The 24,222-nt window shown below is 56.3% G+C and overlaps 2 protein-coding genes across 2 annotated transcripts; one reads left to right on the top strand and one right to left on the bottom strand.

Annotated features, from left to right (window-relative positions):
* The first annotated feature begins 1,874 nt into the window (after window positions 1–1,874).
* CDIP1 (cell death inducing p53 target 1) lies at window positions 1,875–10,320 on the top strand. Its single transcript, XM_056135335.1, has 5 exons — window positions 1,875–1,993; window positions 8,011–8,115; window positions 8,199–8,354; window positions 8,716–8,989; window positions 9,099–10,320. The coding sequence occupies exons 2-5, from the start codon at window positions 8,031–8,033 to the stop codon at window positions 9,208–9,210; spliced, it is 627 nt and encodes a 208-aa protein (XP_055991310.1). The 5' UTR covers window positions 1,875–1,993; window positions 8,011–8,030; the 3' UTR covers window positions 9,211–10,320.
* Window positions 10,321–11,328: 1,008 nt separating this feature from the next.
* Window positions 11,329–23,423, bottom strand: HMOX2 (heme oxygenase 2). The gene is made up of 6 exons (XM_056135326.1): window positions 23,318–23,423; window positions 15,030–15,156; window positions 13,848–13,965; window positions 12,936–13,427; window positions 11,982–12,105; window positions 11,329–11,890 (listed from the first exon to the last, which is right to left on the bottom strand). Exons 2-6 carry the CDS (start codon window positions 15,113–15,115, stop codon window positions 11,763–11,765), a joined length of 948 nt encoding a protein of 315 aa, XP_055991301.1. The 5' UTR covers window positions 15,116–15,156; window positions 23,318–23,423; the 3' UTR covers window positions 11,329–11,762.
* Window positions 23,424–24,222: the final 799 nt, after the last annotated feature.

The following is a 24,222-nucleotide window of genomic DNA, read 5'->3' as shown; positions in this document are numbered from 1 at the left end:
TTACACGTACTACTCTGATAAACTCCAGGTGCCAGCCTGCAATGAAGGCCTGATCACCGAAGGCATAAACCCCTCTGCCATCAGAGCAATAGGTCGGCGGGAGGGCACTTCCCTTGTATGTGGCAGACCCGGGATTATACCTGGGCTCCACCACAAGTGATTCCTGAGTACCGAGTCAGAGGTCAGTGCTGAGCACTGCACCCCCAAAAAAGAAAAAAGATAAACCTGTTCTGAGGAGTGGGGGTTCAGAAAAAGGCATGCAGCTCAACACCAAGGACACAAGCACCTTTCTTATGGTCTTAGTGCAAGGCTTGGGTCAGGTGTGAGCTGTAGGCTCAGGAGGCGAAGTGAGGGCACCCCCCACCCTCATGCTCTGAAACAGGCTCCTGGTGGGGACACGGATCGGCACGTCTTTGTTCACTGGCAGGAGGATGAGAGTTCTGGGGACAAAGGTGTGACCCAAGGTTTGGGGCCAAGGGGGTGCCATCCAGCCCATTACAGTAAAGGTCAAGAGTGTGGATCAAAGGTAGACCACCTAGGGGCCGGAGCGATAGTACAGTGGGTAGGGCGTTTGCCTTGCATGTGGCCGACCGGGGTTCAATTCCCAGCATCCCATATGGTCCCCCAAGTTGAAGTAAGCTGGGTGTGACCCAAAAAGCAAAAACTACAACAATAAAAAAGGTAGACCACCTACCTGACATGGTTGTCAGGAGGACCCCCGAATACTGCACTTAAAGTAGTCCTGAGCACTACCAGGTATGGCCAAACAGGAAGGAGGAAAAAAATAAAGGAGAAAGAAACCCAAAACCATAGTGGTCGCCCCTATTTCCTGTGCCTGCTCTGGCGATCTACCCGCTGTACTATCACTCTGGCTTGTATTTTTAATATCTATTGGAACAATGTCCTGCATACACTGGCTTGAAGTGAACAGTAGTAAAATCAATCTCACCCTTTTTTTTTTTTCTTTTTTAGAAAACAGTAAAGTTTATTGGAGAGTGAAAGAGAAACTCTCTGGCAGGAGAGGAACTTAGTGTAGGGCCAAGTTCTCATATAACTTTGACATGGTACTGGCCTTCCGGCTAAGTCATTCTTCACACAGCTATCAGAAAGGCTGTTTAAATTGTCAGTGGGAATGACAGTCTAGTGGGACGTCTGTGCAGTCCCTGCAAACATGGAACCACACAGGGCACACAGGTCCCAGAGCCTCTGCTCACAGCAGCCGCATCAATCAACACGGGTGGGGACAGACAGCTCAATGGGCAGAGCACAGTCACAGGCTTTACATGTGACAGGCCCAGGTTTGAACCCTGGCCTTGCCTGATCCCTGAACACCTCACCGCTCAGCGCAATCCTGGAACGCTGCCAGATGTGGCCCCAAAGCCAATTACCCCCCCCCCCACACACACACACACTCCTACACAAATGGCCGGAGCGATAGCACAGCTGGCGGGTGTCTACCTTGCAGAGGGCCTACCCTAGTTTGACCCTCTGCATCTCATCCGGTCCCCCAGCACTGCCAGGAAGATCCCCGGGCACCGCGGGTGTGCCCCCTTCCCCAAAGCCCCCCCAGATCCAAGAGTCAAAACAACAACAAACAGAGCCGTGGTGGTTTGTGGCGTCTGTGGCGGTGACACTGAGCTCAAGGTCCATGGCAGTGAGGCCACAGAGGGACGTCGGGGCTTCGCGCTCAGCAGCGCCGAGCTGCAGAACGCCCGGCGCCCGCTCAGGAAGGGCCCTCGGCTGGCCCTGGAGCCCGGGCACGTCGCAGCCCCGGGGCGCCAACTTGGGGCCTCGCCCAGCCCCGGTGCACGCCGCACCACGTGCGCCCCTCGGCCCCGGACGGCTCGCGCGGTCACGTGTCCGCGGCGGCCCCGCCCCGATGACGTCATGCCCCGCCCCCGGTGACGCCTCAGGCCCCGGCCTCCCCGCGACAGACGCGCGCCCGCGGGCTGCGGAGGCGGCCGTTCCCGCTGCCGTGGGCGCCTTGGGCACGGTGAGTCGCCTCGGCCGCTGGAAGACCCCCGGGGTCGGCGGCCCGCGGAGCTCCCAGAAGCCGGTCTCGCGGCCCTCGGGGCCAGGGGCCGAGCCGGGCTGCGCGGCCCCCGCCCCGCCCCCGCCCGCGGCGCCCGCGCGGTGCACTCTGGGCGTTGTAGTCCTCCCGGCGGGACCGGCGCGGCGCCGTCGCGCAGGCGGACTTCATCCCCCAGAAGCCTCCGGGCGGGCGGGGGTCGGCGTGCGCGCACCGCGCCGCGGGGCCGAGGGTCTAGTCCAGCGAGCGGCCGGACCCGGGCTCGTCTCGGCGCTGCTCTCCCGCCGATCGCGGCCTTGGGAGGTAAAGGGCGCCCGCGGGCGGCCTCCCCGGGGCCCGGGGCCCGTGGGACCGAGGCGCCTGGCCGCGCCGCGTCGGTCGCCGCCCGCGGAGCGGTGGTGACAGCGGGCCGGGCGCGGGGGCGGGGAGCCGCTCCGGGGGGCGCGTAGTCTGGCTCCGGGCCGCCGGGCAGGTGGGGGTCGGGCTCGGCTGCGCCTGGCGCGGGGGGCCGCAAGGGGCCCCGCGGAGCCCCCTTTGACCTTGCGCGGCCCGGGGCTGAGCGTGCCCGCCCGGCGCTCGCCCGCCGCCGCCGGCCTGCGGGGCCCGGGGGCGCCCGTGGGCGCGGGTGTGGGCGCGGGCGTGGGCGCGGGGCCGCGTCGGGAAAGGGTGTGTTTCCCGTTGCCCCTGGAGGCGCCGCGGAGGCGCGCAACAGGTGTCGGCGCGGAGTTTGCCCTGCGTGGGCCGCGCCGCCCCCCGCCCCCGTGAGTCGCAGGTACCGGCGGCCCACCCAGGAGGCGGGGGGTCCCGGGCCGAGGCTCAGCTGTGACTGAGGGTGGGGCTGGGCGGGCCCGTGTGACCTCTCCGTTACTGACCCTCAGGGCTGACCTCTGAGTTGGCTCTGAGTTGGGTGGGGCCCACCGCGCCCTCTGCTCCGCGAAGGTCAGTCAGTCCCCCCCCCCACCCGACCCCACCCCAGCATCCGATAGGGAAAATCTCCAGCGGGCAGTTGTCCAGCGCAGGGCCCTGGCCCGGGCGTTTGGTGCCTCTGGCGCTAAGCGCTGGCCGCGCGGAGTCTGGCTTGGAGCTTGCCGTTCCGAAGCGGGGGTCTGGGGGCGCCTGCCCACCCCGGGGCGCCGCCGGGTCGGGGCGATCGCAGTGGCAGGAGCGGGGCGTTTGCGTATGGCGGGGACAGGCACTGGTCCTTGCTGGACGGAAGTGCTGATGGGAGCTCGGGGGACCCCCCTGGCCCGGGCTTGCCGGGAGGGGCAATCCCGCTGGCGGTGATTGATAGGCGCCCGCCTGGGTTGGGGGCGGGGGTCCCTGAGACCCCTAGGGAGCCGCTGGGAGCAGAGTGGACGCGGTTGGGGCAGGTGCGCAGAGAGGCAGGAGGGCAGGGTGGCGGCGGGGGCGTCCCCGGGGCTGGGCACTATTTCCGAGCTCCCGGCCAGGACCGCTGGGTCTCGGATTCTCCCCGGCAGCAGAGGGGGACCAGCCCTGCGCGACCCGCTCACCCCCCCTGACTGCCAGTGCGCCCCGCGGGTGTTCCCGGGCGTTGTGATGTATGTGGTGCCCCTGAACGTTCTCATCCCCGCTGCTTTGTGGGCCGCAGCCCCCTGGGAAGCCCGACCTTCTGTGCAAACCGACCCTGTGGGTGTGCGTGGATCCGCCTGGATTCTACCTCCTGCCTTTCCCCTTAAGCACAACTGGAGGCCTCAAGGGTGTCCCTTGTGGCTCCAGGGGCCCCTGAGCCGCCTCGGCTTCAGAAAAACCTGCGCTGGGGACGGTCTTGACTCCGGAGAGGCCGGTGGGAAGGGGCCTGAGCCGGGCAGGTCTGGATTCCGAAGGGCTCACCTGTTCCCCCTCCCTGCCCCTGTGACTGTCCTCTCTGCGCTCTCCCCCCTGTACTGCCCTCCCTCCATCTGCCTCACCTCCTCCTCCCCCTGTACCGTTCCCCCTCCTGTGTCTGCCCACCCACCCCCCGCCCCCCATACCTGTCAAATTTGGGTGTTTTTTTTTGTTTTGTTTTTGAGTCACACCCAGCGATGCAGCACAGGGGTAACTCCTGGCTCTGCACTCAGGAATCACTCCTGGCAGTGCTCAGGGGACCCTATGGGATGCTGGGAATCGAACCTGAGTCGGCTCTGTGCAAGGCAAATGCCCTACCTGCTGTGCTATCGCTCCAGCCCCCAAATACCTGTCAAATTTGAATCTGTCCCCCGTCCTGTCTGACTTGAACCTGTCGCTCCATGCTTGTCCCGCTTGGCCTGTCTTCAGTCCTGAGGCAGTGCCCAGCTGGGATGGGCCTCGCCTACCCGCAGCCCACCAGTCTGCTCTGTTCAGGCCTCCAGGCCCCCATGTGCTCCAGGCCCCAGGGCAAGGGGGTGCCTGGACAGCCTGGGCTCAGCCCCTCCCACTGCACCTCCGGGCCTTCGACCTGCTGGGAGAAGGCTCACTCCCCAGGGAGCAGGGCCGCAGCAGTTTTGTCAGCTGCTGACGCCCAGGTGTGTCTGGAGTCCCAGAGGTGACTGTGATCCCCAAGTGTGGATATGAGGAGCATTGCAGAGACGCCCTGTGCCAGGAGCTTTGATTATTGTGTGAGACACGGGGGTATTTTTGATTTGGGCGTGACACCTGGCACTATACAGTGCCCGTGTGTAGGCAGTGCGTGGGGCCCCCTCAGCTCGGGAATTAGGCCAGGGGCTTCCGCCCTCTGAACCCTGTTCCCAGCTGGTGTTTTCAGTTTTTCTTATCTTTTGGTTTTGGGGCCACACCCAGTGGTGCTCAGGGACCATATGGGATGCCGGGAATCAAACCCAGGTCAGCCGTGTGGAAGGCTGGACTATGAGTCTGGCCCCAGCCTTTGTTTTGAATCTTGTTTTCCTACCCGTGTAACGGAAGCTTCCCCGTCACGAGGAGTCCCAAGAGGAGGGTCTCTGGCCCTCTGGCTGCCTTGACGGGAGTCCCCAGGAGTGACCCGGAGGCCTGGGGCTGGGGCGTTGTGAGTAGTGCAGTGGGTGGGCGCCTGCCTTGCACACAGCTGCCTCTTTTGAGCCCCCACCCCACCCCATCCCCAGCACTGCTAGGAGTAACTCCCGAGCACCTCTGGGTGTGGCCCCCAAACCATACCAAAGCAAATAGCCTGGGACTGTGTTACAGGTTGTTTGACGGTAGCCTCAGGGCTCTGTGGCCCTGCTGGGCCTTCACTGCCCAGGGCGCCTGGCTGAGCCCGGCTGCTAGTGTGGGCACCTCCGCAGTCCCCGCCCAGCCCAGGGTGGGGCTGGGGTTCCGCTCCCGGACGGAACTGGCCCATCAGTTCCCGGAGGAAGGACTCAGGTGCAGGCTGCAGCCCCCCTTCCTCTGTGGCACAGCACCTGCCCAGGGTGGATGGTAGGTGGCATGCCAGGGGCATCCGCCTCCGAGCTGTGGCTGTCCCCAGGGCTGAGGGGCCACCCCTCTGAGATAGCTAAGTGCTGGCTCCAGGCCTGTGGGTGTCCCTCCCCCACACTGGGTGCAGCTCCTTCCTTAAGCTGTGACTGGCCTTCCGGCCATTGTCCCAAGTCCCCTCGCCTTGGCTGCAGTGTATTCACATTGCCTGTCCTCTGGCCAGCTTGGGGGACGATCCGGAGTCTTCACCAGGTCCTCTTGGGCACAGTGCCCTAGACTTTCTTCACCACTGGCTGTGCTCTGTGACTGGGTGACTCTTGAGCACAGAAAGGGCGTGCAGGAGACCCATGGTCCTCCCACCATGGCAGGGTTTCCTGAGAACCACAGATGGCAGAGCAACGAGCTGTTCGGGACTGGCCTGTCCCCCTGGGCCTCAGCAGGGCGGCTGTGCCCTTCCCATGTCCTCTGGCTTGCCCTGGAGACCCGGGCCCCAGGAGGCCTCAGGGGCTCCTTTCTTTACGTCAGAGGGAGCTGGGACCAGCCTGGCAGAAAGCCCCTCCTGGCCACATGCCTGGGGACAGCGGTGCCCTGGGAACAGGCACTGTGCCGGGCCTTCCCAGGGGCATCGCTGACGGGACCCCCGGGTGGAGGCAGCTCTGCTTCCTGGGGGCCTCGGGATATGTGGGCAGAGGTCCCTGGCCCAGGGTGCATCCAACCTGCCCTCTGACCTGTCCTGCACTCTGTCCCTTCCTGTGGGAGCTGTCGGGGTCACTGCCATTTGGACTGCTGCTCGAGCCCCTCCTAGGCCCCCTCCCCTCCCCGAATGCTTGAAGGGTCTGGCCCATGCAGAGGTGCCGGCGCAGGTGTGGGGTGCGCCCTGGGCAGCGTTCATCGGATCTGCCATCTGGGTGAGAGGGATCAGGCCACGTGGCAGCTGGAACGGGTGAAGCGCCCGGCCCGGACACCTGTCGTCTCTGGGAAGGAACGCACGTGCTAGGTTGCGGTGCTCGCTTCTGGTCTGGGTTCCCTGCAGATCCACCCCTTGCTCAGTTGTGGTGCGGAGGGGCTCCCTGGGGTCAGACTCTTCTCTGGCCTTTGAGCTGCACCTGGAGGCGCCCGGGTTGCTTTCAGGACCAGCCTCCTAGTGCATTCGCTGCGCCTGTGTGCGCCTCAGGCCCGGCCTGCTCGACTGTGGTGAGGGAGGGGAAGGGGCTGTGGGGGTTGCCTTCTTCCTGCACAGTGGGACCCCTGGGGAGGACAGCCCCGTCCTGGGGGAGTGGGCTACCCCTCACTGACCTGAGGATGTACCTGCTCCCCAAGTACTTTCCTTCTGAGTGCTTCGCGTGCGAGTCTCGCCCTGTGGTGCTCAGGGCTCCCGCCCGCTTCCAGCCTTTGGGATAGGGGCTACCCCAGGGGAGCTGCTGGGGGCATTTCCCGTGACTCCCAGCAGTCCTCAGCCCACTTGCTGTTTGCGCTTGGCGGTGCTGGGAGGGAGGGTTTGGGCCAGACCCAGTGGCCTCGGGGACTCCTGCCTCAGTGCTCAAGAGACTCCGTGATGCTGGGGAGTTGAACTGTGGGTACACTGCACCCACGTGACAGTGCCTTCCTCCTGCACTGTCCAGCCCAGCAGCTCTTTTTGGTGATTTTTGGGGCCATAGCTAGCAGAGCTTAGGGCTTGCTCCTCACTCGGTGCTCAGGAATAACTTGTGGCAGGTTCAGGAGTTCATATGGGGTATTGCAGATGGAACCCAGATCAGCTGTGCTCTCTGTACCCCAGTATCTTCGTGAAAAAAGTTTCACAGAATGGTTATACCACATTCTTCACAAAATGAGACCGGCCATGAAATCTGTGACTTTATGCTGTGAAGTACAGGCATCGTTTTGTGCTTTTATTTTTTCGCTTGTATCTCCTTAGTGTTTTGTTCCGTTTTGAGAGGGGCCACACCCTGCAGTGCTCCAGGCTTGCTTCTGACTGCACTCAGGGATCACTCCTGACAGTGCTCAGAGGACCATATGAGGTACGAGGATCAAACCCAGGTTGGACACCTGCAAGGCCAATGCCCCACCCGCTGTACTATTGCTCTGGCTCCAGTCCTTTTTCTTTTTTTTTTTTTGGTGTTTGGGTCACATGTGGAGCTGCTCGGGAATGACTCCTGGTGATGTCCGGGGCTAGTGCCCAGCCTGCTGTACTGTCACTCCTGCCCCAGTACTTTTTTTTTTTTTTTTTTTTTTTGCTTTTTTTGATGCTCAGGGGTTCCTCCTGGCTCTGCACTCAGGAGTTACTCCTGGCGGTGCTCAGGGGACCATATGGGATGCTGGGATTTGAACCCAGGTCAGCTGCATGCAAGGCAAACGCCCTGCCCGCTGTGCTATCGCTCCAGCCCCCCCAGTACTTGACTTTTAAAAGATGATTAAGCTCAGGAGCCACGGAGAGAGCTCAGGAGACAGGAATATTCTCATGCAGGGTCTCCCAACCCCAGCTGGAGAGGGAGGCTCAGCTGGCCCCCAAGGGGGTGGGGGGCACTCACTGCAGACCAGGGTCTGACTGGCAAGAGGGGCGCCTAGCAGCTTCCTTCACCTCTGGGTTTCTCCTCCAGGTTCAAGGGAGGCAGTGAAGATGTCCAATGAGCCACCCCCCCCTTACCCTGGGGGCCCCACGGCCCCCCTGCTGGAGGAGAAGAGTGGAGCCCCGTCCACCCCAGGTAGGGCCTGGCACTCCCGGGGCCCGTCTGGTCTGATGGAGGTGCTGGCGCCGGAGCCTCCCCTCCCTGCTTCTCTCCTCCAGGCCGCTCCTCCCCAGCTGTGATGCAGCCCCCAACGGGCACATCAGTGCCCCCTGCAGACATCGGGCCCCCGCCCTATGAGCCACCAGGTCACCCTCTGCCCCAGCCTGGCTTCATCCCCCCTCATGTGAATGCAGATGGCGCCTACATGCCCCCAGGTGGGTTCAGGGGCTCAGGTGAGGCCACAGAGCGGACCCTGCTGTGCTGGCACTCGGCAAGCCAGAAAGGGGGGGTGGGGGGGAGGCTGTGGGGCAGATGGGAGGGTCCTTTGTGTGAAAGTGGGGCGCACAGATGAGATCTCTGGGGAGACAGAACCTGGTTCCCTGCGCTGGCTGGCTAGGAAGCTTCAGCCTGTTCCCGGGGATCGGGACCAGGCAGGGATGCAAGAATATCGTCACTTTGGCCCGGAGGCCCCACTCTGTACTACTGGGTGCTGAGGCGGCTTAGGGACTTTGCCCCCCTCTCATGTGAGGAAGGTGCCAAGCCAGTGACTTGTTTCTGCTCTGTTTGCTGTTTCAGGATTCTATCCTCCTCCGGGCCCTCACCCACCCATGGGCTACTATCCACCGGGACCTTACCCACCTGGGCCCTACCCTGGCCCTGGGGGCCACACAGCCACTGTCCTAGTCCCCTCGGGGGCTGCCACCACAGTCACAGTGCTCCAGGGAGAAATCTTTGAGGGCGCACCTGTGCAGACAGTGTGCCCCCACTGCCAGCAGGCCATCACCACCAAGATCTCCTATGAGATCGGACTGATGAACTTCGTGCTGGGCTTCTTCTGCTGTTTCATGGGGTAGGTGGTGGAGCGCCCATGGGAGGGGGGACCGTGCCCACCCCCACCCAGCCGGAGTTGCCCGAGTGCTGGGGCATCTCCTCAGGGCTCCTGTCTCCCTCTGCCGCAGGTGTGATCTGGGTTGCTGCTTGATCCCCTGCCTCATCAATGACTTCAAGGACGTGACGCACACATGCCCCAGCTGCAAAGCCTACATCTACACATACAAGCGCCTGTGCTAACTAACGGAGCTGGACTGGACTCCCCACCGGTAGCCTGACCCCTGTGCTTTGCTCCCCGCACTCCGTGGCCTGGCTTCCCTACTCCCACGTGGGCTGGAAGCCACTCCACCAGCCCCTGGAAGTCTTGTCCTTTCACCTGGCCCTTCCCTGATAGTAGGACCCTTGGCAGCTACCGCTGGATTTAAGGCCAACGGTGAGCAGGTGGCAAGGGCTGGCACGGAGCTTGTGTCATGCTGGTGTGCCTGGCATTAGTATCCGGGAAGCTGAGTTAGGAAGGGGCTCTGGTTCGGTCCTGTTCTGCACAGGCTCGGTCTGCACTGGCTGGGACTGAAGCAAGCAGAGCAGTGCCTGCTGCACCAGTCGCGTCTGATCTTCACGGAGGAAAGCAGGGCCGTGGAGTCGAGTCGGAGAGGGTTTGGGTATGGGCGGCTGACAGTAGGCAGGATGGTTGGCAGGAATGGCCCCCAGGACTCTCAGGAAGCCTGCCCACCTTGTGAAGTGCCCAGGAGGCAGCTGGGATAAGGAAGTGAGGCCAGCATCCCTGCAGGCCACTGGGTAAGTGACTGGGCTCTGACTTGCCAAGAAGGGACTTGTCTCTCCCCCCTCCCCAGCTCCCCTTCTGGCCAAACCCTTGAGCCGTCTGCTGGTGCCAGAAGGAATGTCCAAGATTCACCCATCCAGCTACACTCTGTTCTTGCTGCATGTGGGAGTGACCTGTCCCGTGGCCGGTGCGTCCCACCTGAGACAGATGGCAGTGGACTTTCCATGGACTCTTCCCAGTTAACAGCACCCCCTCTTCACCCTGGCTGACTTGCTGTCGCTACGCTCGCTAATGTGTCAGGCATGGTGGCATCTGTGGCCCTGGACTGGGGACAAAGAAGGCAGAAGTGGCAGAAGCGCTCTGGTGGACAGCAGCCCTGCCCTGGGCCCACTCTCTTTCCGGAATGGTCTGTGTGGACTTGCTCGTGTGGATGCTGTACCCTGCTCCTGCCCCTCCTGGTCTTGCACTGCCACTGCATGGCCGCCTGTCACTGTGAGTCGTACCTGTCTCGGTTTGTAGTTTCTCATTAAATTGGCCCTTTCACTCCCTGCTGGGGGCCTCTGCTCTGCTCTCTTGCCTGGCTTCCTTCTTGCAAGGGACGGTGAGGGAGCAAGGGCCAGAGAGGGCGCGCCGACTGCCGAACTCAACCACGCCAGAGTGGGATGGTGTGGACAGTTCTGGCTGTGACCCAGTCACAGAGTAGTTGCTGTCTCTGATGCTGGTCCTCAAGGGGCATCCCAGTTCTGGGTAGGCTCTGCTCCAACCCCACATCTTAATCAAGGAGGACGACGAACTGTCATAGTCGGAAAAACTTCCCCATCAACTCAACTTTCTGATTAAACTTTTGCAGGTCCTCATTAATAAAAGTATGTAAGTTGGTACATATATACATAGATTTTGTGGTGCCAAGATGGAATCCAGGGCTTTACACATGCAAAACATAAGCTCTACTACTGAGTTACTTCGCGAAACCTCATTTTAGACAATGCAGTTTCATTATTTCATGTTTCTTTTGTTTGAGGATCATACCTACAGGCAGTCAAGGGGTCGTATAGGGTGCTGGGGATTGAATTTGGGATTGAACTCTAGCTGGCTATGTGCAAAGCAAGCACAATGCCCTCTGTATTCTCTCCCTAGCCTCTGCCCCCTCCACCTTTTTTTATCAGTTGGAAAAGGGCTGGAAAGAGTGCAAGGTTTAAGGCACTTGCCTGTATGCAACTGGCCCCAGCACCACCAGATATGGCCTTCAAACAAAATAGGAAATATAACCAGAGCTCAGTGGGCTGAACACAGGCTTTCCAAAATGCAGGCGGGTTGGGTTTGATCCTCCAAGTACCACTGGGAGAGGTCCTTGAGCACTGCAGGTTAAGACCCCAAACCAAAATAATTCAAAGATTATTTTGGGCAGTGTCCAAAACATTTTCGAGAATTAAACCACAAGAAAGAGGAACTCACAGGGTCTCTGAGGGTCAGTACTTTGTCTGGGATGAAGGTGACCAGTAGTGGTGGGGGTTCAGGGCAGGAGACAACCTGGGGACAGTGAGATAGGGGATACCCGTAGCAGGAAGGAGTAAGGCAACTGTCAGTTCACTTTATTCAGTGCCGAAGCATTAATATATACAGGTTAGATCCAGTCGCCTGGAGCAGACCCCTGAGGAGTCCAGGTCTGAGGCAGGTAGAGGCTCCTCGCTTCCTCCTAGAGCTCTGAGCAGGTTGGTTCCTCTGTTCCCAGTAGGGCAGAGGTGCCAACTGAGAAAGAAGGAAGATACCCAGCTGGGGGTTAAAGGTATGAGATCCCCAGCAGCAGAGCTAGTTCCAGTGCCCCAGCCTGGGGCTGCAGGGGGGTGGGCCTACACCCTGGTCAGCATCCGGCCCGCAGGAGACGCTGGTAGGCAGAGGATTTTGCGTCTGGCTTTTATTGGTTGCTTGTTTTCTCAAACCTAGTATTAGAAAATATGTCACCTGAGGTGGTGTTCAGTCACGGGTGGTGGTAGGAACCAGTGTGAATCCTTCACATGTAGTACCAAGCCAAGAGGCTAGCAGCCAAGGCCACACTAGCAGCCAGGAAGAACTGGAAGCTGGGCTGGCTCAACACAGCCATGGCTGTTCCGAAGGGGCAGTTGCTGCCCTCCAGGACACCTGTGGCAGCACCAAGGGGAGAGCAGGCATTAGAGGGGAGGCTGACAAGGCCCATCCTGGAAGGGGAGGAGTTGGAGACATGCTGGCCTACCTTTGTCTGCGCCGGTGTAGTAGGGGCATTTCCGGATGTCCCCTTTCCCATCATGCACTGGGATCCCATCCTCCACAGTCTCTTTGGCCAGTAAGGAGCCAGCCTGGTCCAGTTCATTGAATATCTGTGGAGCAGAGGGTCAGCAGCTATCACTGGACTATGTACACTGCCTGCAGACTGACCTTCCTCCCTGCAGAGGAAGCTGGGGACCGGTGAAGCTGGCTGAGGGGTACAAACTAGCCATCTGGGCCTGGGAGATGTGCACTGACCTGGCACTCCCCTGACCCAGCACCCCAAAGTGGCCAGCTGCAGAGGACTTGGCCTATGCATGGAAGAGGGTCCGTAACAAATTACTGGGGTGGATAGCAGGAGGGCAAGAGGGGTAATCTCACCCACTGTGAGCACTGACACTACCAATTCTAGGTATACTATTTTGAGCAAAACATGAGAAAATAAGGACGTGGGAGAAGTGATCCGTAGGGTTGGTGTGTCCGGAGGCATCAAGCTAGAAGTCATATGATCAGGCTGGTACTGCACACCCCCAGGCCTTGGCTCAGTCCCTCTGAAGGCTACGGAGCTCCTCGCTCTCTATAGTTCTCTCCCTGCTGAGAAGGGACTACCTCTGCCCAGGGAGAGCAGGACTGCCTTTGGAGCAGTCCTTGCGAACAAGGCAAATGGCCATTCTTGTTCTTATTTTGGGAGGTGGGGCACACCGGCAATGCTCAGGGGTTACTCCTGGCTCTGCACTCAGGAATTACTCCTGGCAGTACTCGGGGGGACCATAGAGGATGCTGGGGTCGAACCCAAGTTGGCGTATGCAAGGCAAGCACCTTACCCGCTGTACTATCTCCAGCCCCAGAAAGAGCCATTCTTTAAGACCTGAAGCCTCAGCCCCTCCATGCTGGAGGCGGGCTGTGCCTCTCGGCCCACGAGCCCGCCCGCCTGCTGCAGTACCTGCATGTTGTACTCAAAGGCCTTGTTGGCCTCCTCCACAATCTTCTCTTTGGTCTTCAGGTTCAGGTCCAGGGCATTCATCCTGGCCCGGTAGAACTGCTTGAACTTCTGAGCATTGTCTATATTCTCAAACAGGTAGAACTGGGTCCCTTCCCCAGTGCTAGGAAGTTTTAGGGCCCGCTGGGCCACCTTCTTCAATACCTGCCCCCCAGAGAGGTCCCCCATGTAGCGGGTATAGGCATGAGCCACCAGCAGCTCTGGCTCATTCTGCCCCACATAGTGAATCCGCTCCACGTATTTCTGTGTAGCCTGGGAACACTGCACTTGCTCTTCCCAGTCCTCACCGAAGAAATACTCCATATCCCTGGTCAAGGCCTTCTTCCGGTGCAGCTCCGTGGGGAAGTATAAGGGGGCAAAGGCCAGGTGGTCCTTGTTACGGTCCATTTCCTCCTCCAGGGCTGAGTATGTGAAATAAAGTGCAGTAGTGGCCAGCTGTTGAGTTATGGGAAGACAATGGGAATGGCTTAGGGGCTGGGCCACGACTCCTGAAGTCACACATCTTAGCCACTGAAGCCTAAAGACCCATCCACCCAGGAAGCTTGTGACGTGGTGAATCTTTAAACATGGATGCTTTATAGATATGGTTGTTCCACGTGAGCCACAAGAACCACTGGACATTGAGACTGAGGCCTGGGGCTGACTCCGATTTGATCCCCCTGGCACTAAGAGGGCCCTTGAGCACCAGGAGTGATCCCCAACCACAAAGCCCCCAGCACCGCTGGATACGGCCCAAAAATCACAACAGAGTGATGCAGAGAAAAGGCCCAGTTTCCCCCTCAACACAGCATAAGGGGACCTTTCTCATGGTACAAGGCACCCACCCCGATCCTGCGCACAAAGGCGGGCACAAACCTTGAACAGCTCCTTCCTAATGTTGCCTTTCAAAAAATCCTTCACAAACTGGGTGTTTTCTGCCCGGTCATGGGCTTCCTTGGTCCCTTCCTTCAGGAGCTCAGAGAGATCCGCCGTCCTACGGAGAGATGATTGTCCGTGCATTGCACGTGAGCCCTTCCCAACTCCAAAGGCCACTTGCTGAGCTTCGGAAGCAGGGCTGCTCAGAAACCCGACTAGCATCAGCACAGGGTCTTGCCAGGGAGCCTAAGGAAAGCAGACAGAGCCTCGAGGGACGGGACTGACCTACTCACTAGTGTCCGTGTCTCACTGAACCACCCAAATAAACCCCATTTTGATTCTCTAATGCCTGAAGTAACACATGTCCAATCCCACCACAGCATTTTCTGGTTTTCCACTGCTCAGCCAGTCTTTGGGAAGGTGTCTCCAATACTGTTCGTGAAAGACTGACTACCAGATTTCAGAGGTGGCCCTACAGCCACCTTGGACCCACAGCCTCTTCCAAACTGCCAGGCACAGGCAGGTGAGAAAAAAAAGGTCAGGAACGTAGCTCTGTGTGACTTAACAAAATCACAAAGGAAGTAAAGACGACACTGGTGATCACATGACCCCAAAAGCAGTTTGGGGGACTGGGGACATGTGTGTCCATTCAACCCATTTGTTCAGCAGAGAAATAGCTGGCTTCGGGGGGCCAGCTTCTCCACTAGATGAGTTCAAATCACCCACGTGCTAGAATGATTTATTATTAGCCATTATTTCAGAATGTGAAAAAAGAACTTTGCCAACAATGAGGTTATCAATTAGAAATTGAGAAGGCTGAAGAACAGGCACAATCATTTGAGCTCAGCATGAACTGGTCCTACAAGGTGAAAAAAACAGCTCTTCCCACATTCTAATGGGTGCCAGCTTTTTTGCCTCTACCTTTCTCACCCAGGATGTAAAAGCGCTTAAGAAAAGAACAAGAACAAGAGATCAAAGACTCTCCTGGCAGTGGCTGCTGCCTTCTGGGTAAGGTAGTGGTCAGAATACAGAGGGAGAGTTCTGAAAAGCCAAGAGCGCTGTATGCTGTCTCTGCAGTTCCAACCCAGCATCCACATTCCAGACTGGCAAGACTCCTGACTAGTGTGATGGACACTGTAGGCCCTGGTTTCCTTAATAGTGCAGCACCCCCACAGAGCTCACCTGGCGTGGTTTTCCTTTTCTGGAGCTCCGGGGCTCTTTTTCTCAGAATCATCCATCCCCTCTGAGGTCTCTGGTTCTGCTGACATGGCGGCCAGTTTAGATTCTTGCTGCTCTCACTCTTCTGGGCCTGTAGAGACACAAGGGACTGAGTGATGTGGCAGTTACAACCATCACTTCCCCCAAACATCTGCTGAACAAAGAAAGCCTGGAAGAGGAGAGAAGGACCAGGGACAGAGAGAGAAAGAAAGAAATCAGGCCAATGATTTGCATTGTGACCCTGCACTGCAGACTTCCTGTCAAAGGAAGACACCTATTCCAGAAAGGCTGATCTTGTCCCTTCTCTCCAACTTCAGAAACCATGACTCTCGATAAAATCTCAGTACCTCAATAAAAATTATAAAGAAAAAACTTATCTCCACAACTGTCCTCACTGCTCACCTGATTTTTATTCCACAACTGATCTGACACAAGCAGCATCACATGGGTCACACCCATATGTGACTTACAGCTCACTCCTAGCTGTGTTCAGGGATCACTCCTGGTGGTGGTCAGGGAACCATAGGTGGTGGTGGGGAGCAAACCCAGGTGAACAAACCCAGGTGAACTGAGGGGGGTGGAGCTATAGTAGAGTGGGTAAGGCATTTGCCCTGCACACACCGACCTGGGTTCAATCCCAAATGGTCCCCTGAGTCTTCTAGGAGTGATCCCTAAGCACAAAGCCAGGATAAGCCCTGAGCACCAACAGGTGTGGCTCCAAAAACCAAAACAAGAAACAAGGGCAGCTGTGTGCAATGCAAGTGCTGTACTTTATCTCTGGTCCCTTGTGTATTCTTGGTACGCAGAAGTTCTAGGTTCAGTTACAGGCACTGTGTACCATCAGGTGATTCAAACACCGCCCCCCCCCCCCCACACACACACACCACCAAAGCAACAACAACAAAAAAGCCCAAAAAGCATGATCCACAGTGTAGGTAAAGGCACAACCTCCTAAGGGCAGTTTTCTCGTCCATGAAAGAATCTCTTCTTAAACTCCCCCTGTCCGAACATAAAGTAACAAAATAGGAGACTAACACCCAAGAGTGGCCGAGATTAGTACCAGGAGGTTTGTTCCATGGCTTGGAGGCCAGCCACACATGCTAGGGGGAAAGGGAGCTCAGATAGAGAAGGGAGCACCAAATAAAGGGTGTTGGGAGGATCCTCCCAGGATGGGAGAAGCATGCTGAAAGTAGACTGTAGACCAAACATGATTGCCACTCAATGCCTCTTTTGCAACCCACAACACCCAAAAGGAGAGAGAGAACAAAAGGGAATGCCCCGCCACAGAGGCAGGGTGGGATGGGGAGGGATGGGGGGTGGGAGGGATACTGGGACCCGTGGTGGTGGAAACTGGGCACTGGTGGAGGGATGGGTATTTGGTCATTGTATAATTGAAACCCAAGCACAAAAATTTGTAAGTCTACAACTGTGCCTCATGGTTTCACTAATAAAAATTAAAAAAAAAAACCCACATTTTTTAAAACAAAGGAAAATAAACTCCCCCTGTCCTTTTGGGTCACAGCCAGCAATTCAGCTCAGCAGTTACTCCTGACACTGCACTCAGGAATTACTCCTGGAGGTGCTCGGGGGACCATATGGGATGGCAGGGATTGAACCTGGGTCACCTGCATGCAAGGCAAACACTCTACCTACTGTACTATCACTCCAGCCCCAAACAGAGTCTCTCTGATCCACATCTTTATGTGTAGCATGGGACAAATAACTTCACGTCATAATTTCGTGAATTGTACTGCTGCCCAAATGGCGATGATGATCTCTATTGCAAAAGCTGTTGGCAAAAATAAGGAGCTGGGTAATTACAAAACACAAAAAGAACACAAAATCCAGCAAATTGACAGATAGCACTGGACAGGTCACAGTAAGCACTAAACTCAGCTTGCTCCCTGGCAGTGTCAGGAAAGGGGAACACCTGTTCTTTCCCAGCGAGACATGTGCCATCATGGCACCTAGAAAATCAACACTGCAGATGCTGCTGGCTGGAGTGGAGTTGAATAAGAGCTAAACAAGGGATTTGAGTAAGAGATGCCTCATGACACCCTGAGGAAATCATGTCATCTAGGTCAGGGGTTCTCAAACTCACTTGGCTTACTGCTCCCTCTCCAAAAAAAAAAAAGGAAATACAGTGGACAGGATGATGTTCATGTCCTTGCATGCGGCTGATTGGGTTTGATCCCTTGACACCACATCTGGTCCCCTGAACACCTCCAAAAGTAATTCCTGAATACAGAGCTGGGAGTAAGCCTTGAGCACCGCCAGGTGTAGTCCAAAAACAAAAACAAAAACAAAAACAAAAATAAAAAATATATATACAGTGCCAGAGAGATTGGAGCATAAGAGTGTAGGCTTTGCATGAAGGTCTATTTTTGACTCCAGAACTTCATATCCAGAGTATTACTAAGAGCAACACGCAAGCACCGATTTAGGAGCCCCTGAGTACAGCCAGGTGTGGCCCCCAAACCAAAAATAAATAATGATATGGGGCCTGAGACAGTACAGAAGATAGGCCAACTGCCTTGCATATGACATCTAGGGTTCAATTCCTGGCAGCCTATATGGCCTCCCAAGACCCCTGCCAAGAGTGATTCTTGAGCACTGATGGGAGTGCTCCCCACCAAAATAAATAAGAATAAAATGTGCAGCCAAAATTAACAAAAGCATGCCTACACATGTTACTCCATGCATTAACAAACCAGTAATACGTCCAGGTGTCAGTCTCTAAAACAGACGAGATTCTCTTTTTGCTTATTGCTCCAGGGAAAGGCAACAGTTTTTTTAGCCTTAAGGAAGGAGATGAGGCTGGAGAGAGTTCAGCAGGTAGGGTGCTTGACTTGCACACAGCCAAACCGGTTCAATCCCCAGAGTCCCATATGGTTCCCCACGCATGCCAGGAGTGTTTCCTGAGCGCAGAGCCGGGAGTAACCCCTGAGCACTGCTATGTGTGGCTCAAAAAAAAAGGTGGGGGGAAGAGAGAGACATATGGGAAGGGCAATCATCCAACAGCTCATAAACCAAAAACAGCGGAGAAGCAAAAGCTCCAATGCTCTGAGAGGTAGATCCAACTCTTCTCAGACCAAATCCTAACAGAAGCCCAATACATAAGGCAGGGAGAGACATCAGGGCAGCGAGAAGTCAAGGCTCGGTATCTACAGGGGTCTTAAGAAACCCGAGTTCAGCCCAGTTTGCTCAAATGTGGCATAGGAGAACTAGGACACTCATTTTCTAGCTTCCATTTTCCACTACACGTGCTATGACACAGTTCCAGGATAGTCTTGTAGTCCAAAGCAGCTAGTCCTGGATTATACACTTTTCCAGACTGGCCTAAGGTTATTGATGAGTGATCTACTAATATATCATACAGCAACTTCCTAAAGAATTTCTTCATCTTTTAAAAGTCTGTGGTCACTGTGCCTTCAACTTAAACAATCCCTGGCATCCCCTGTACTAGTAGTTCGCTCCAACTACCAGCTGCACTAAACTGTGAGGTCAAACAATGTCTGAAACATCAGCTCTTGCTGGTGTGGGTAAGGCTGCTCTGCCCAGGTCTGCCCTCCTATCGTGGATAGACCAGCAGCCTCACTCACACTAACAAGAGCTGGTGTTTCAGCGACACTATTCCTGGGAACCAGATTAGAAAACACTGTACTTCATCCCCCACTCATGTATGTCCCGCAGCACTTGGTGTTCAATGAAAGGTTGTTTACAAGAGTCCCAGAGCTTCTGTCTCTAATCTTCCACTGAAACACAGATTTTGTGAAGACGTAACTTCAGGGACAAGCAATTCTGGAGAAATACAGGAAGGGTATTTGTCAAAATAGATTATTTTATAATAATAGCTTTTCATTGTAAATCCCGTTGAGAATTAGACGAAGTCTTTGTACTCTTTCTCGAAAACAATCACAAATAAAGATTTTATTTGCTTCTGTTTTGGGCCACACCTGCAAAGCTTAGCAGTAATTACTCTTGGCAATGCTCAGGGAACCAGATGGGATGCTGGGGGATTGAATTCAGGTGGCCTCGTGCAAGGCCTTACCTGCTGTACTCTCTCCAGCCCATGTTTATTTTTTGCCTATGCTATTCCAGAACATTCTCGAGGCCCCTTAGATTCCCAGAACTGAGAGGAAGAAATACGTTCTAGAAGAGCCTCTTTATGTGGGTTTTGTTTGGGGAGGCCACACCCAATGATGTGGTAGGTTACTCCTGGCTTTGCACTCAGGAATTATTTCTTCTTCTGGTGGGGCTGGGAAACCATATGGGATACACAGGCTCAAACCTGGACTGGTTGTGTGCAAGGCAAACGTTGACCTGCTGTACTATCACTCTGGCCAAAGTTCCTAATTTCTGTTTTGCATGTCTTTATCTCTCCCATCTCACAGACTGTAAAAACCACCATCATAAACCTTACAAAGTAGTTTTACCATTTCACATCTCCCCCCTCCCCAGGGGGACTGTGAACTCTGAGTGACCAAGAACGGCATTCGTGTTTTTGCACACACCAATATATATTTGCCAAACAAGTTATCATCACTTAAACATTGTCACTGTCCTCCCGTTGTTCATCGATTTGCTCGAGCGGGCCCAGTAACGTCTCCATTGGAGACTTTGTTGTTACTGTGTCTGGCATATCGAATACGTCACGGGGAGCTTGCCAGGCTCTGCCGTGCGGGCGAGATACTCTCGGTAGCTTGCCGGGCTCTCCGAGAAGGGCGGAGGAATCGAACTCGGGTCGGCCATGTTGGCTGCATGCAAGGCAAACGCCCTACCGCTGTGCTATCGCTCCAGCCAGCACTTAAACATTATTTCTTTAAAATCCGGGAAGAAGGCAAGAGCGATAGTACAGTGTGTAGGGTTCTTGCCTTGCATGTGGTGACCCAGGTTTGACCCCCAGCACCACAAATGGTCCTCCAATCACTGCAGGATATGACCCCAAAACAAAAAAAATAATAAAACCTGGGAAGGTGCCTTAGAAAAAACAAATATAAAGACAAAAAAATATAGCTCCTGGGGCTGGAGCAATAGCACAGCGGATAGGGCGTTTGCCTTGCACGCAGCCGACCTGGGTTCGATTCCCAGCATCCCATACGATCCCTCAAGCACCGCCAGGAGAGTAACCCCTGAGCATTGCCGGGTGTGACCCAAAAAGCAAAAAAAAAAAAAAAAAAAAAAAAAAAAAAACTCCTACATCTCTGGAACTTTGCAAAAAAGATAAATAATAGATTCATCTCCCCAGGCTGGACAGTGAGTAAGATTCTTAGATTCTTACCTTGCATGGGGCCAACCCAGTTTAACTTCTGCCACCATATGTGGTTCCCCAGCCCCACCAGGAGTGATTCCTGAGTACAAAGTCAGGAGTAAACCAGGAGTAAGACCTGAGCACTGCAGGGTGTGGCCACAAAACAAAACCCCCCCTACACACACCCCACATCTTTGAGCCCACCAGGAGTGATATCTGAGCAAAGCTGGACATGGCAACAAAATCTGTTTTGCCTCCTCCTCAATTTCTGGATTTGGTTTTTGACCACACCTGGTAGCGATCAGGGAGCATTACTGGCGGGGCTAGGGTATCATATGAGGTGCCAGGGATAGATCCCAGAACAGATGCATGCAAGGCAATCAGCCTGCCTTCTGTAATATCTTTTCAGTCCCTCAGAACTTCTGGAATGCTTTTCTTTTTTGGTTTTTGGGTCACACCCGGCGGTGCTCAGGGATCATTCCTGGCAGGCTCGGGAGACCACATGGGGTGCCTGGGATCTAACCCGGGTCAGCCACGTGCAAGGCAAACACCCTACCTGCTGTGCTATGGCTCCAGCCCCAAGAGTTACCATCAGTAATGGCTCCTTAGGGCAAAAGTATCCTGAGAAAATTTTCAGAGCACAACTAAAGACGGTTTTCATCCTGTTTATACATAAACCTAATAGTAATTAATCAAGTTAAAAGCAGATAACCTTCACTATGTGGAACACAAGAGAAAAAGGGACCAGAATTCCTAATTCTCCCAGAAAAAGATTAGCACTGTAGCACTGTCCTCCCGTTGTTCATCGATTTGCTCAAGCAGGCCCAGTAACGTCTTCATTGTGAGTCTTGTTACTGTGTTTTGGCATATTGAATATGTCACGGGTAACTTGCCAGGCTTTGCCATGCGAGCGAGATACTCTCGGTAGCTTGCTGGGCTCTCTGAGAGAGGTGGAGGAATCGAACCCGGGTCAGCTGGGTCCGCTGCACGCAAGGCAAAAGCCCTACCCGCTATGCTATCACTCCAGCCCAGAAAAAGATTACAATATATATTTATTACAATATATATTTATAAGTTTTTGTTTAGACACAGCCCATCTATACAAGGAATTTAGTTTCATCATCCATCTCTGAGGAACTGCGATCTGAATTCTAAATTTTACACTTAGGTCTACAATCTGAATATATTCTACACTAAAATCTACAATTTGAATATTAAAAATATTTTCCTCCTGGAAGTGATATTTTAGTTTTTTTTTTTTCTTTTTGCCTCATCAGGCCATGCTCAGGGTTACTATGGCTCAGCACTCAAGGATCACTCCTGGCTGGGTCTGCGGTACCATACAGGAGCCCTGCACCTGCTGTACACTCTGGCCTGGGCACAGCAATCTTAGTAAGAAAGTTAGGGGCTGGAGCGGTAGTACAACAGAGAGGGTGCTTACCTCACACACAGCAGACCTGGATTTGATCTCTGGCTTTCCGTATGGTTACCCAAGCCCTAGCCCTGCCAGAAGTGATTCCTGAGCCCAGAGCCAAGAGTTACCCCCTGAGCATTACCAGGTGTGGCCCAAATGCAAAAACAGAAAAAGAAGTCAACTATTGAAAGGAGACAAATGCGAGGGAGGGATACCGGGAGCATCGGGGGTGGACAATGTGCACTGGTGGAAGGTGTTTGACCAAAACTCAAACGTTAAAGTTTCGTAACTGCAGCTCCCGGCGATTCAATTAAAAATAAATAAAAGGAGACAAACCCAGGCGCTGGAGCAGTAAATAGCGCAGGGGGTAGGGCATTTCGCCTCGCACTCTGCTGTCCCGGGTTCTGCCCCGGGCACCATATAGGGTCTTCTTGAGCACTGTTAGTAGTGATCCCTGAGCACAGAGTCAGGAGTAAGAAGCCCTGAGGGCGGCTGGGTGTGGCCTTGAAGACAAACAAAACGCGAAGGAGCCCAAGGGGCCCAGCTGTGCAGTCTTCCTCTGGAACTGAGCCGGAGGCGAGGTGGGGAGGAGCGAGTGAGCTCCGCACGACACAGGCGTGACTTTCTGTCACCTCTCTGCCACCGCTTCCTCCAGCCCCTGACTCCGGGGCCACGCGGGGTCTCACTTCACCGGCGGGTACAAGCAGGAAGCAGATCAAGTCGGGCCACGCTGGAGCCGCAGATGTCCCCGCCGGCGTCTTCAGGGGGACGCGGCCCCCCTGCGCGTGTCTCCAGGCTCCCCTCGCAAGGGCTGTCGCGGGGGCCGCGACTCGGCCACGGTTCTTCCAGGCTCGCCGGATTAATTCTGCAAACGCCCGAGAGAGCGAGCTCCGGGCTGAGCCACGGTTCTGCCTTGTCACAGTTCTTCCGGCCAGCAGTCGGTGGGGCGCTCGCCTTGCATTGCAGAAACCCCCGAAACCCCCCGTTTCCCGACCCTGCAGGCCCCCCGGAGTGACCCCTGAGCACCACCACCCACTCCTCCAAAAAAAAAAAAAAAGCGACAAAGCGACCCCGAGGAAGCAGAGCGAGCCGGCGCGGGGGTCGGGGGCGCGACCCCGCGGGCTGCAGCGCTCCCGGCCGGTCGGGGGGCCCCTGGGCGGCTCCGGCGGGCGAAGGTCGCCCCGGAAGCCCGAGGGCCAGCGGGAAACCTCGATTCCGCCCGCGCTGCCTCGAGGCTCGGGCCGAGCGGGGGTCGCCGCGGCCGCCGTGACAGGGCGCGCGGGGCCGTCCCGACCCGCCGCGTCACCGCCTGGTCCCGGCCGTGCCTCCAAGGGCGCTTCCGACGGCGGGGGGGGACCCGTGGGACCCGCCGCGACCTCGCTCACGTCGCCCCGTCCCTCGCGACGCCGCGATCCGGTGGGCCCGGGCGTTCCCTCCCCGGCCCCCCTCAGCCCACTTCCGGCAGCCGCTCCGCGGGGGTCGCCCTCAGGCCGGAGAACCGGGGGCGGCGGGACTCTCTCGACCCGTCCCGGCCGGGGCCGCCGGCGCTCCCGAGGACAAACACTCCCGGAGGTCGCAGACACTCACCGGCCGCCCGACCGCGCCTCGCGTCCGGCAGTCGCGGCGTCCGCGCGCCCGTCAGCGACTCCCCCGGGCGCCGCGGGCGCAGCAGCCGAGCGGGCGGGCGCGAGGGCGGCCCGAGGTGCGCGCGCATCGGGGGCGGGGCCCGCGCAGGCCACGCCTCTGCGGCGGCCCGTGGCTCCTCCCCGGCCAGGGAGCCCGGGCTGACCGGGGGTGTGCGGTGGGCTGAGCGCCCACGTGGGAGCTCTCCGGGGGTGGAGAGAGTCCGGGGTGGTTGTTAGCGTTTCCTACGACCTAGCAGTGTTCAGTCCCACCTGTGCACGCTTGCTGGGACTAACGACACAAATTATCACCTACAGGGACGCCGCGGATCTGGCTTCAACAGGGCCCCAAAAGCAGCAGTTTCTATTCAAAATATTGTTTAAGGGGTAAAGGTAATGATATCTTACAGCTTACTTGAAATGCAGCCAGGAAGTGGACTTCATGTAATTTTCTGCAGCTTACTTGAAATACAAAAAAGTAAGGGTTGGATGGAGAGAAAGTAGGTAAGGAGCTTACAGGGCTAGTTCCCCGGCAACGGGCACGGTCTCCTGGGCACCACCCGGAGTAAACTGTGAGGACAGCCGGGTTTGACCCAAAACCTAAAAGAACTGGAGAGCTCTTGCCGGCACTTGTGAGAGACCCTGCATTCTACCCTGGGCATCCCAAACCACTAACACGTTCTTTTCTTAGTTTGTTTTGAGCTAGAGGTGCTGGTAGGAGTGTAACTTCAGGGGGTACCTTGGGACTCCTGAATACAAAGCAGGCACACTGACTTAGTTATCTTCCTAGGACAGAGAAACAGGAAGTACACCCAATCAACACACTCGTCCAGTGGCACTGATTAAAGGAAGGTTGCTTGGAGGGTTTGA

Source organism: Sorex fumeus, unplaced genomic scaffold, assembly GCF_029834395.1.
Source record: "Sorex fumeus unplaced genomic scaffold, SorFum_2.1 ptg000110l, whole genome shotgun sequence".
Classification (NCBI taxonomy): Eukaryota; Metazoa; Chordata; class Mammalia; order Eulipotyphla; family Soricidae; genus Sorex; species Sorex fumeus.
The sequence above is the reverse complement of the archived record's forward strand: the minus strand, read 5'-3'. Positions and strand labels throughout refer to the sequence as shown.

What these genes read in the sequence shown, in the direction of transcription:
- CDIP1 (XM_056135335.1), top strand. Translation starts at nt 8,031, where the DNA reads ATGTCCAATGAGCCACCCCCCCCTTACCCTGGGGGCCCCACGGCCCCC. An exon ending in TGGCGCCTACATGCCCCCAG is followed by an intron (nt 8,355 to 8,715) that starts GTGGGTTCAGGG and finishes TTGCTGTTTCAG; the next exon opens with GATTCTATCCTCCTCCGGGC. An exon ending in TTCTTCTGCTGTTTCATGGG is followed by an intron (nt 8,990 to 9,098) that starts GTAGGTGGTGGA and finishes CCTCTGCCGCAG; the next exon opens with GTGTGATCTGGGTTGCTGCT.
- HMOX2 (XM_056135326.1), bottom strand. Translation starts at nt 15,115, where the DNA reads ATGTCAGCAGAACCAGAGACCTCAGAGGGGATGGATGATTCTGAGAAA. An exon ending in TTAGGAAGGAGCTGTTCAAG is followed by an intron (nt 13,428 to 13,847) that starts GTTTGTGCCCGC and finishes ATAACTCAACAG; the next exon opens with CTGGCCACTACTGCACTTTA. An exon ending in CTACACCGGCGCAGACAAAG is followed by an intron (nt 11,891 to 11,981) that starts GTAGGCCAGCAT and finishes GTGCTGCCACAG; the next exon opens with GTGTCCTGGAGGGCAGCAAC.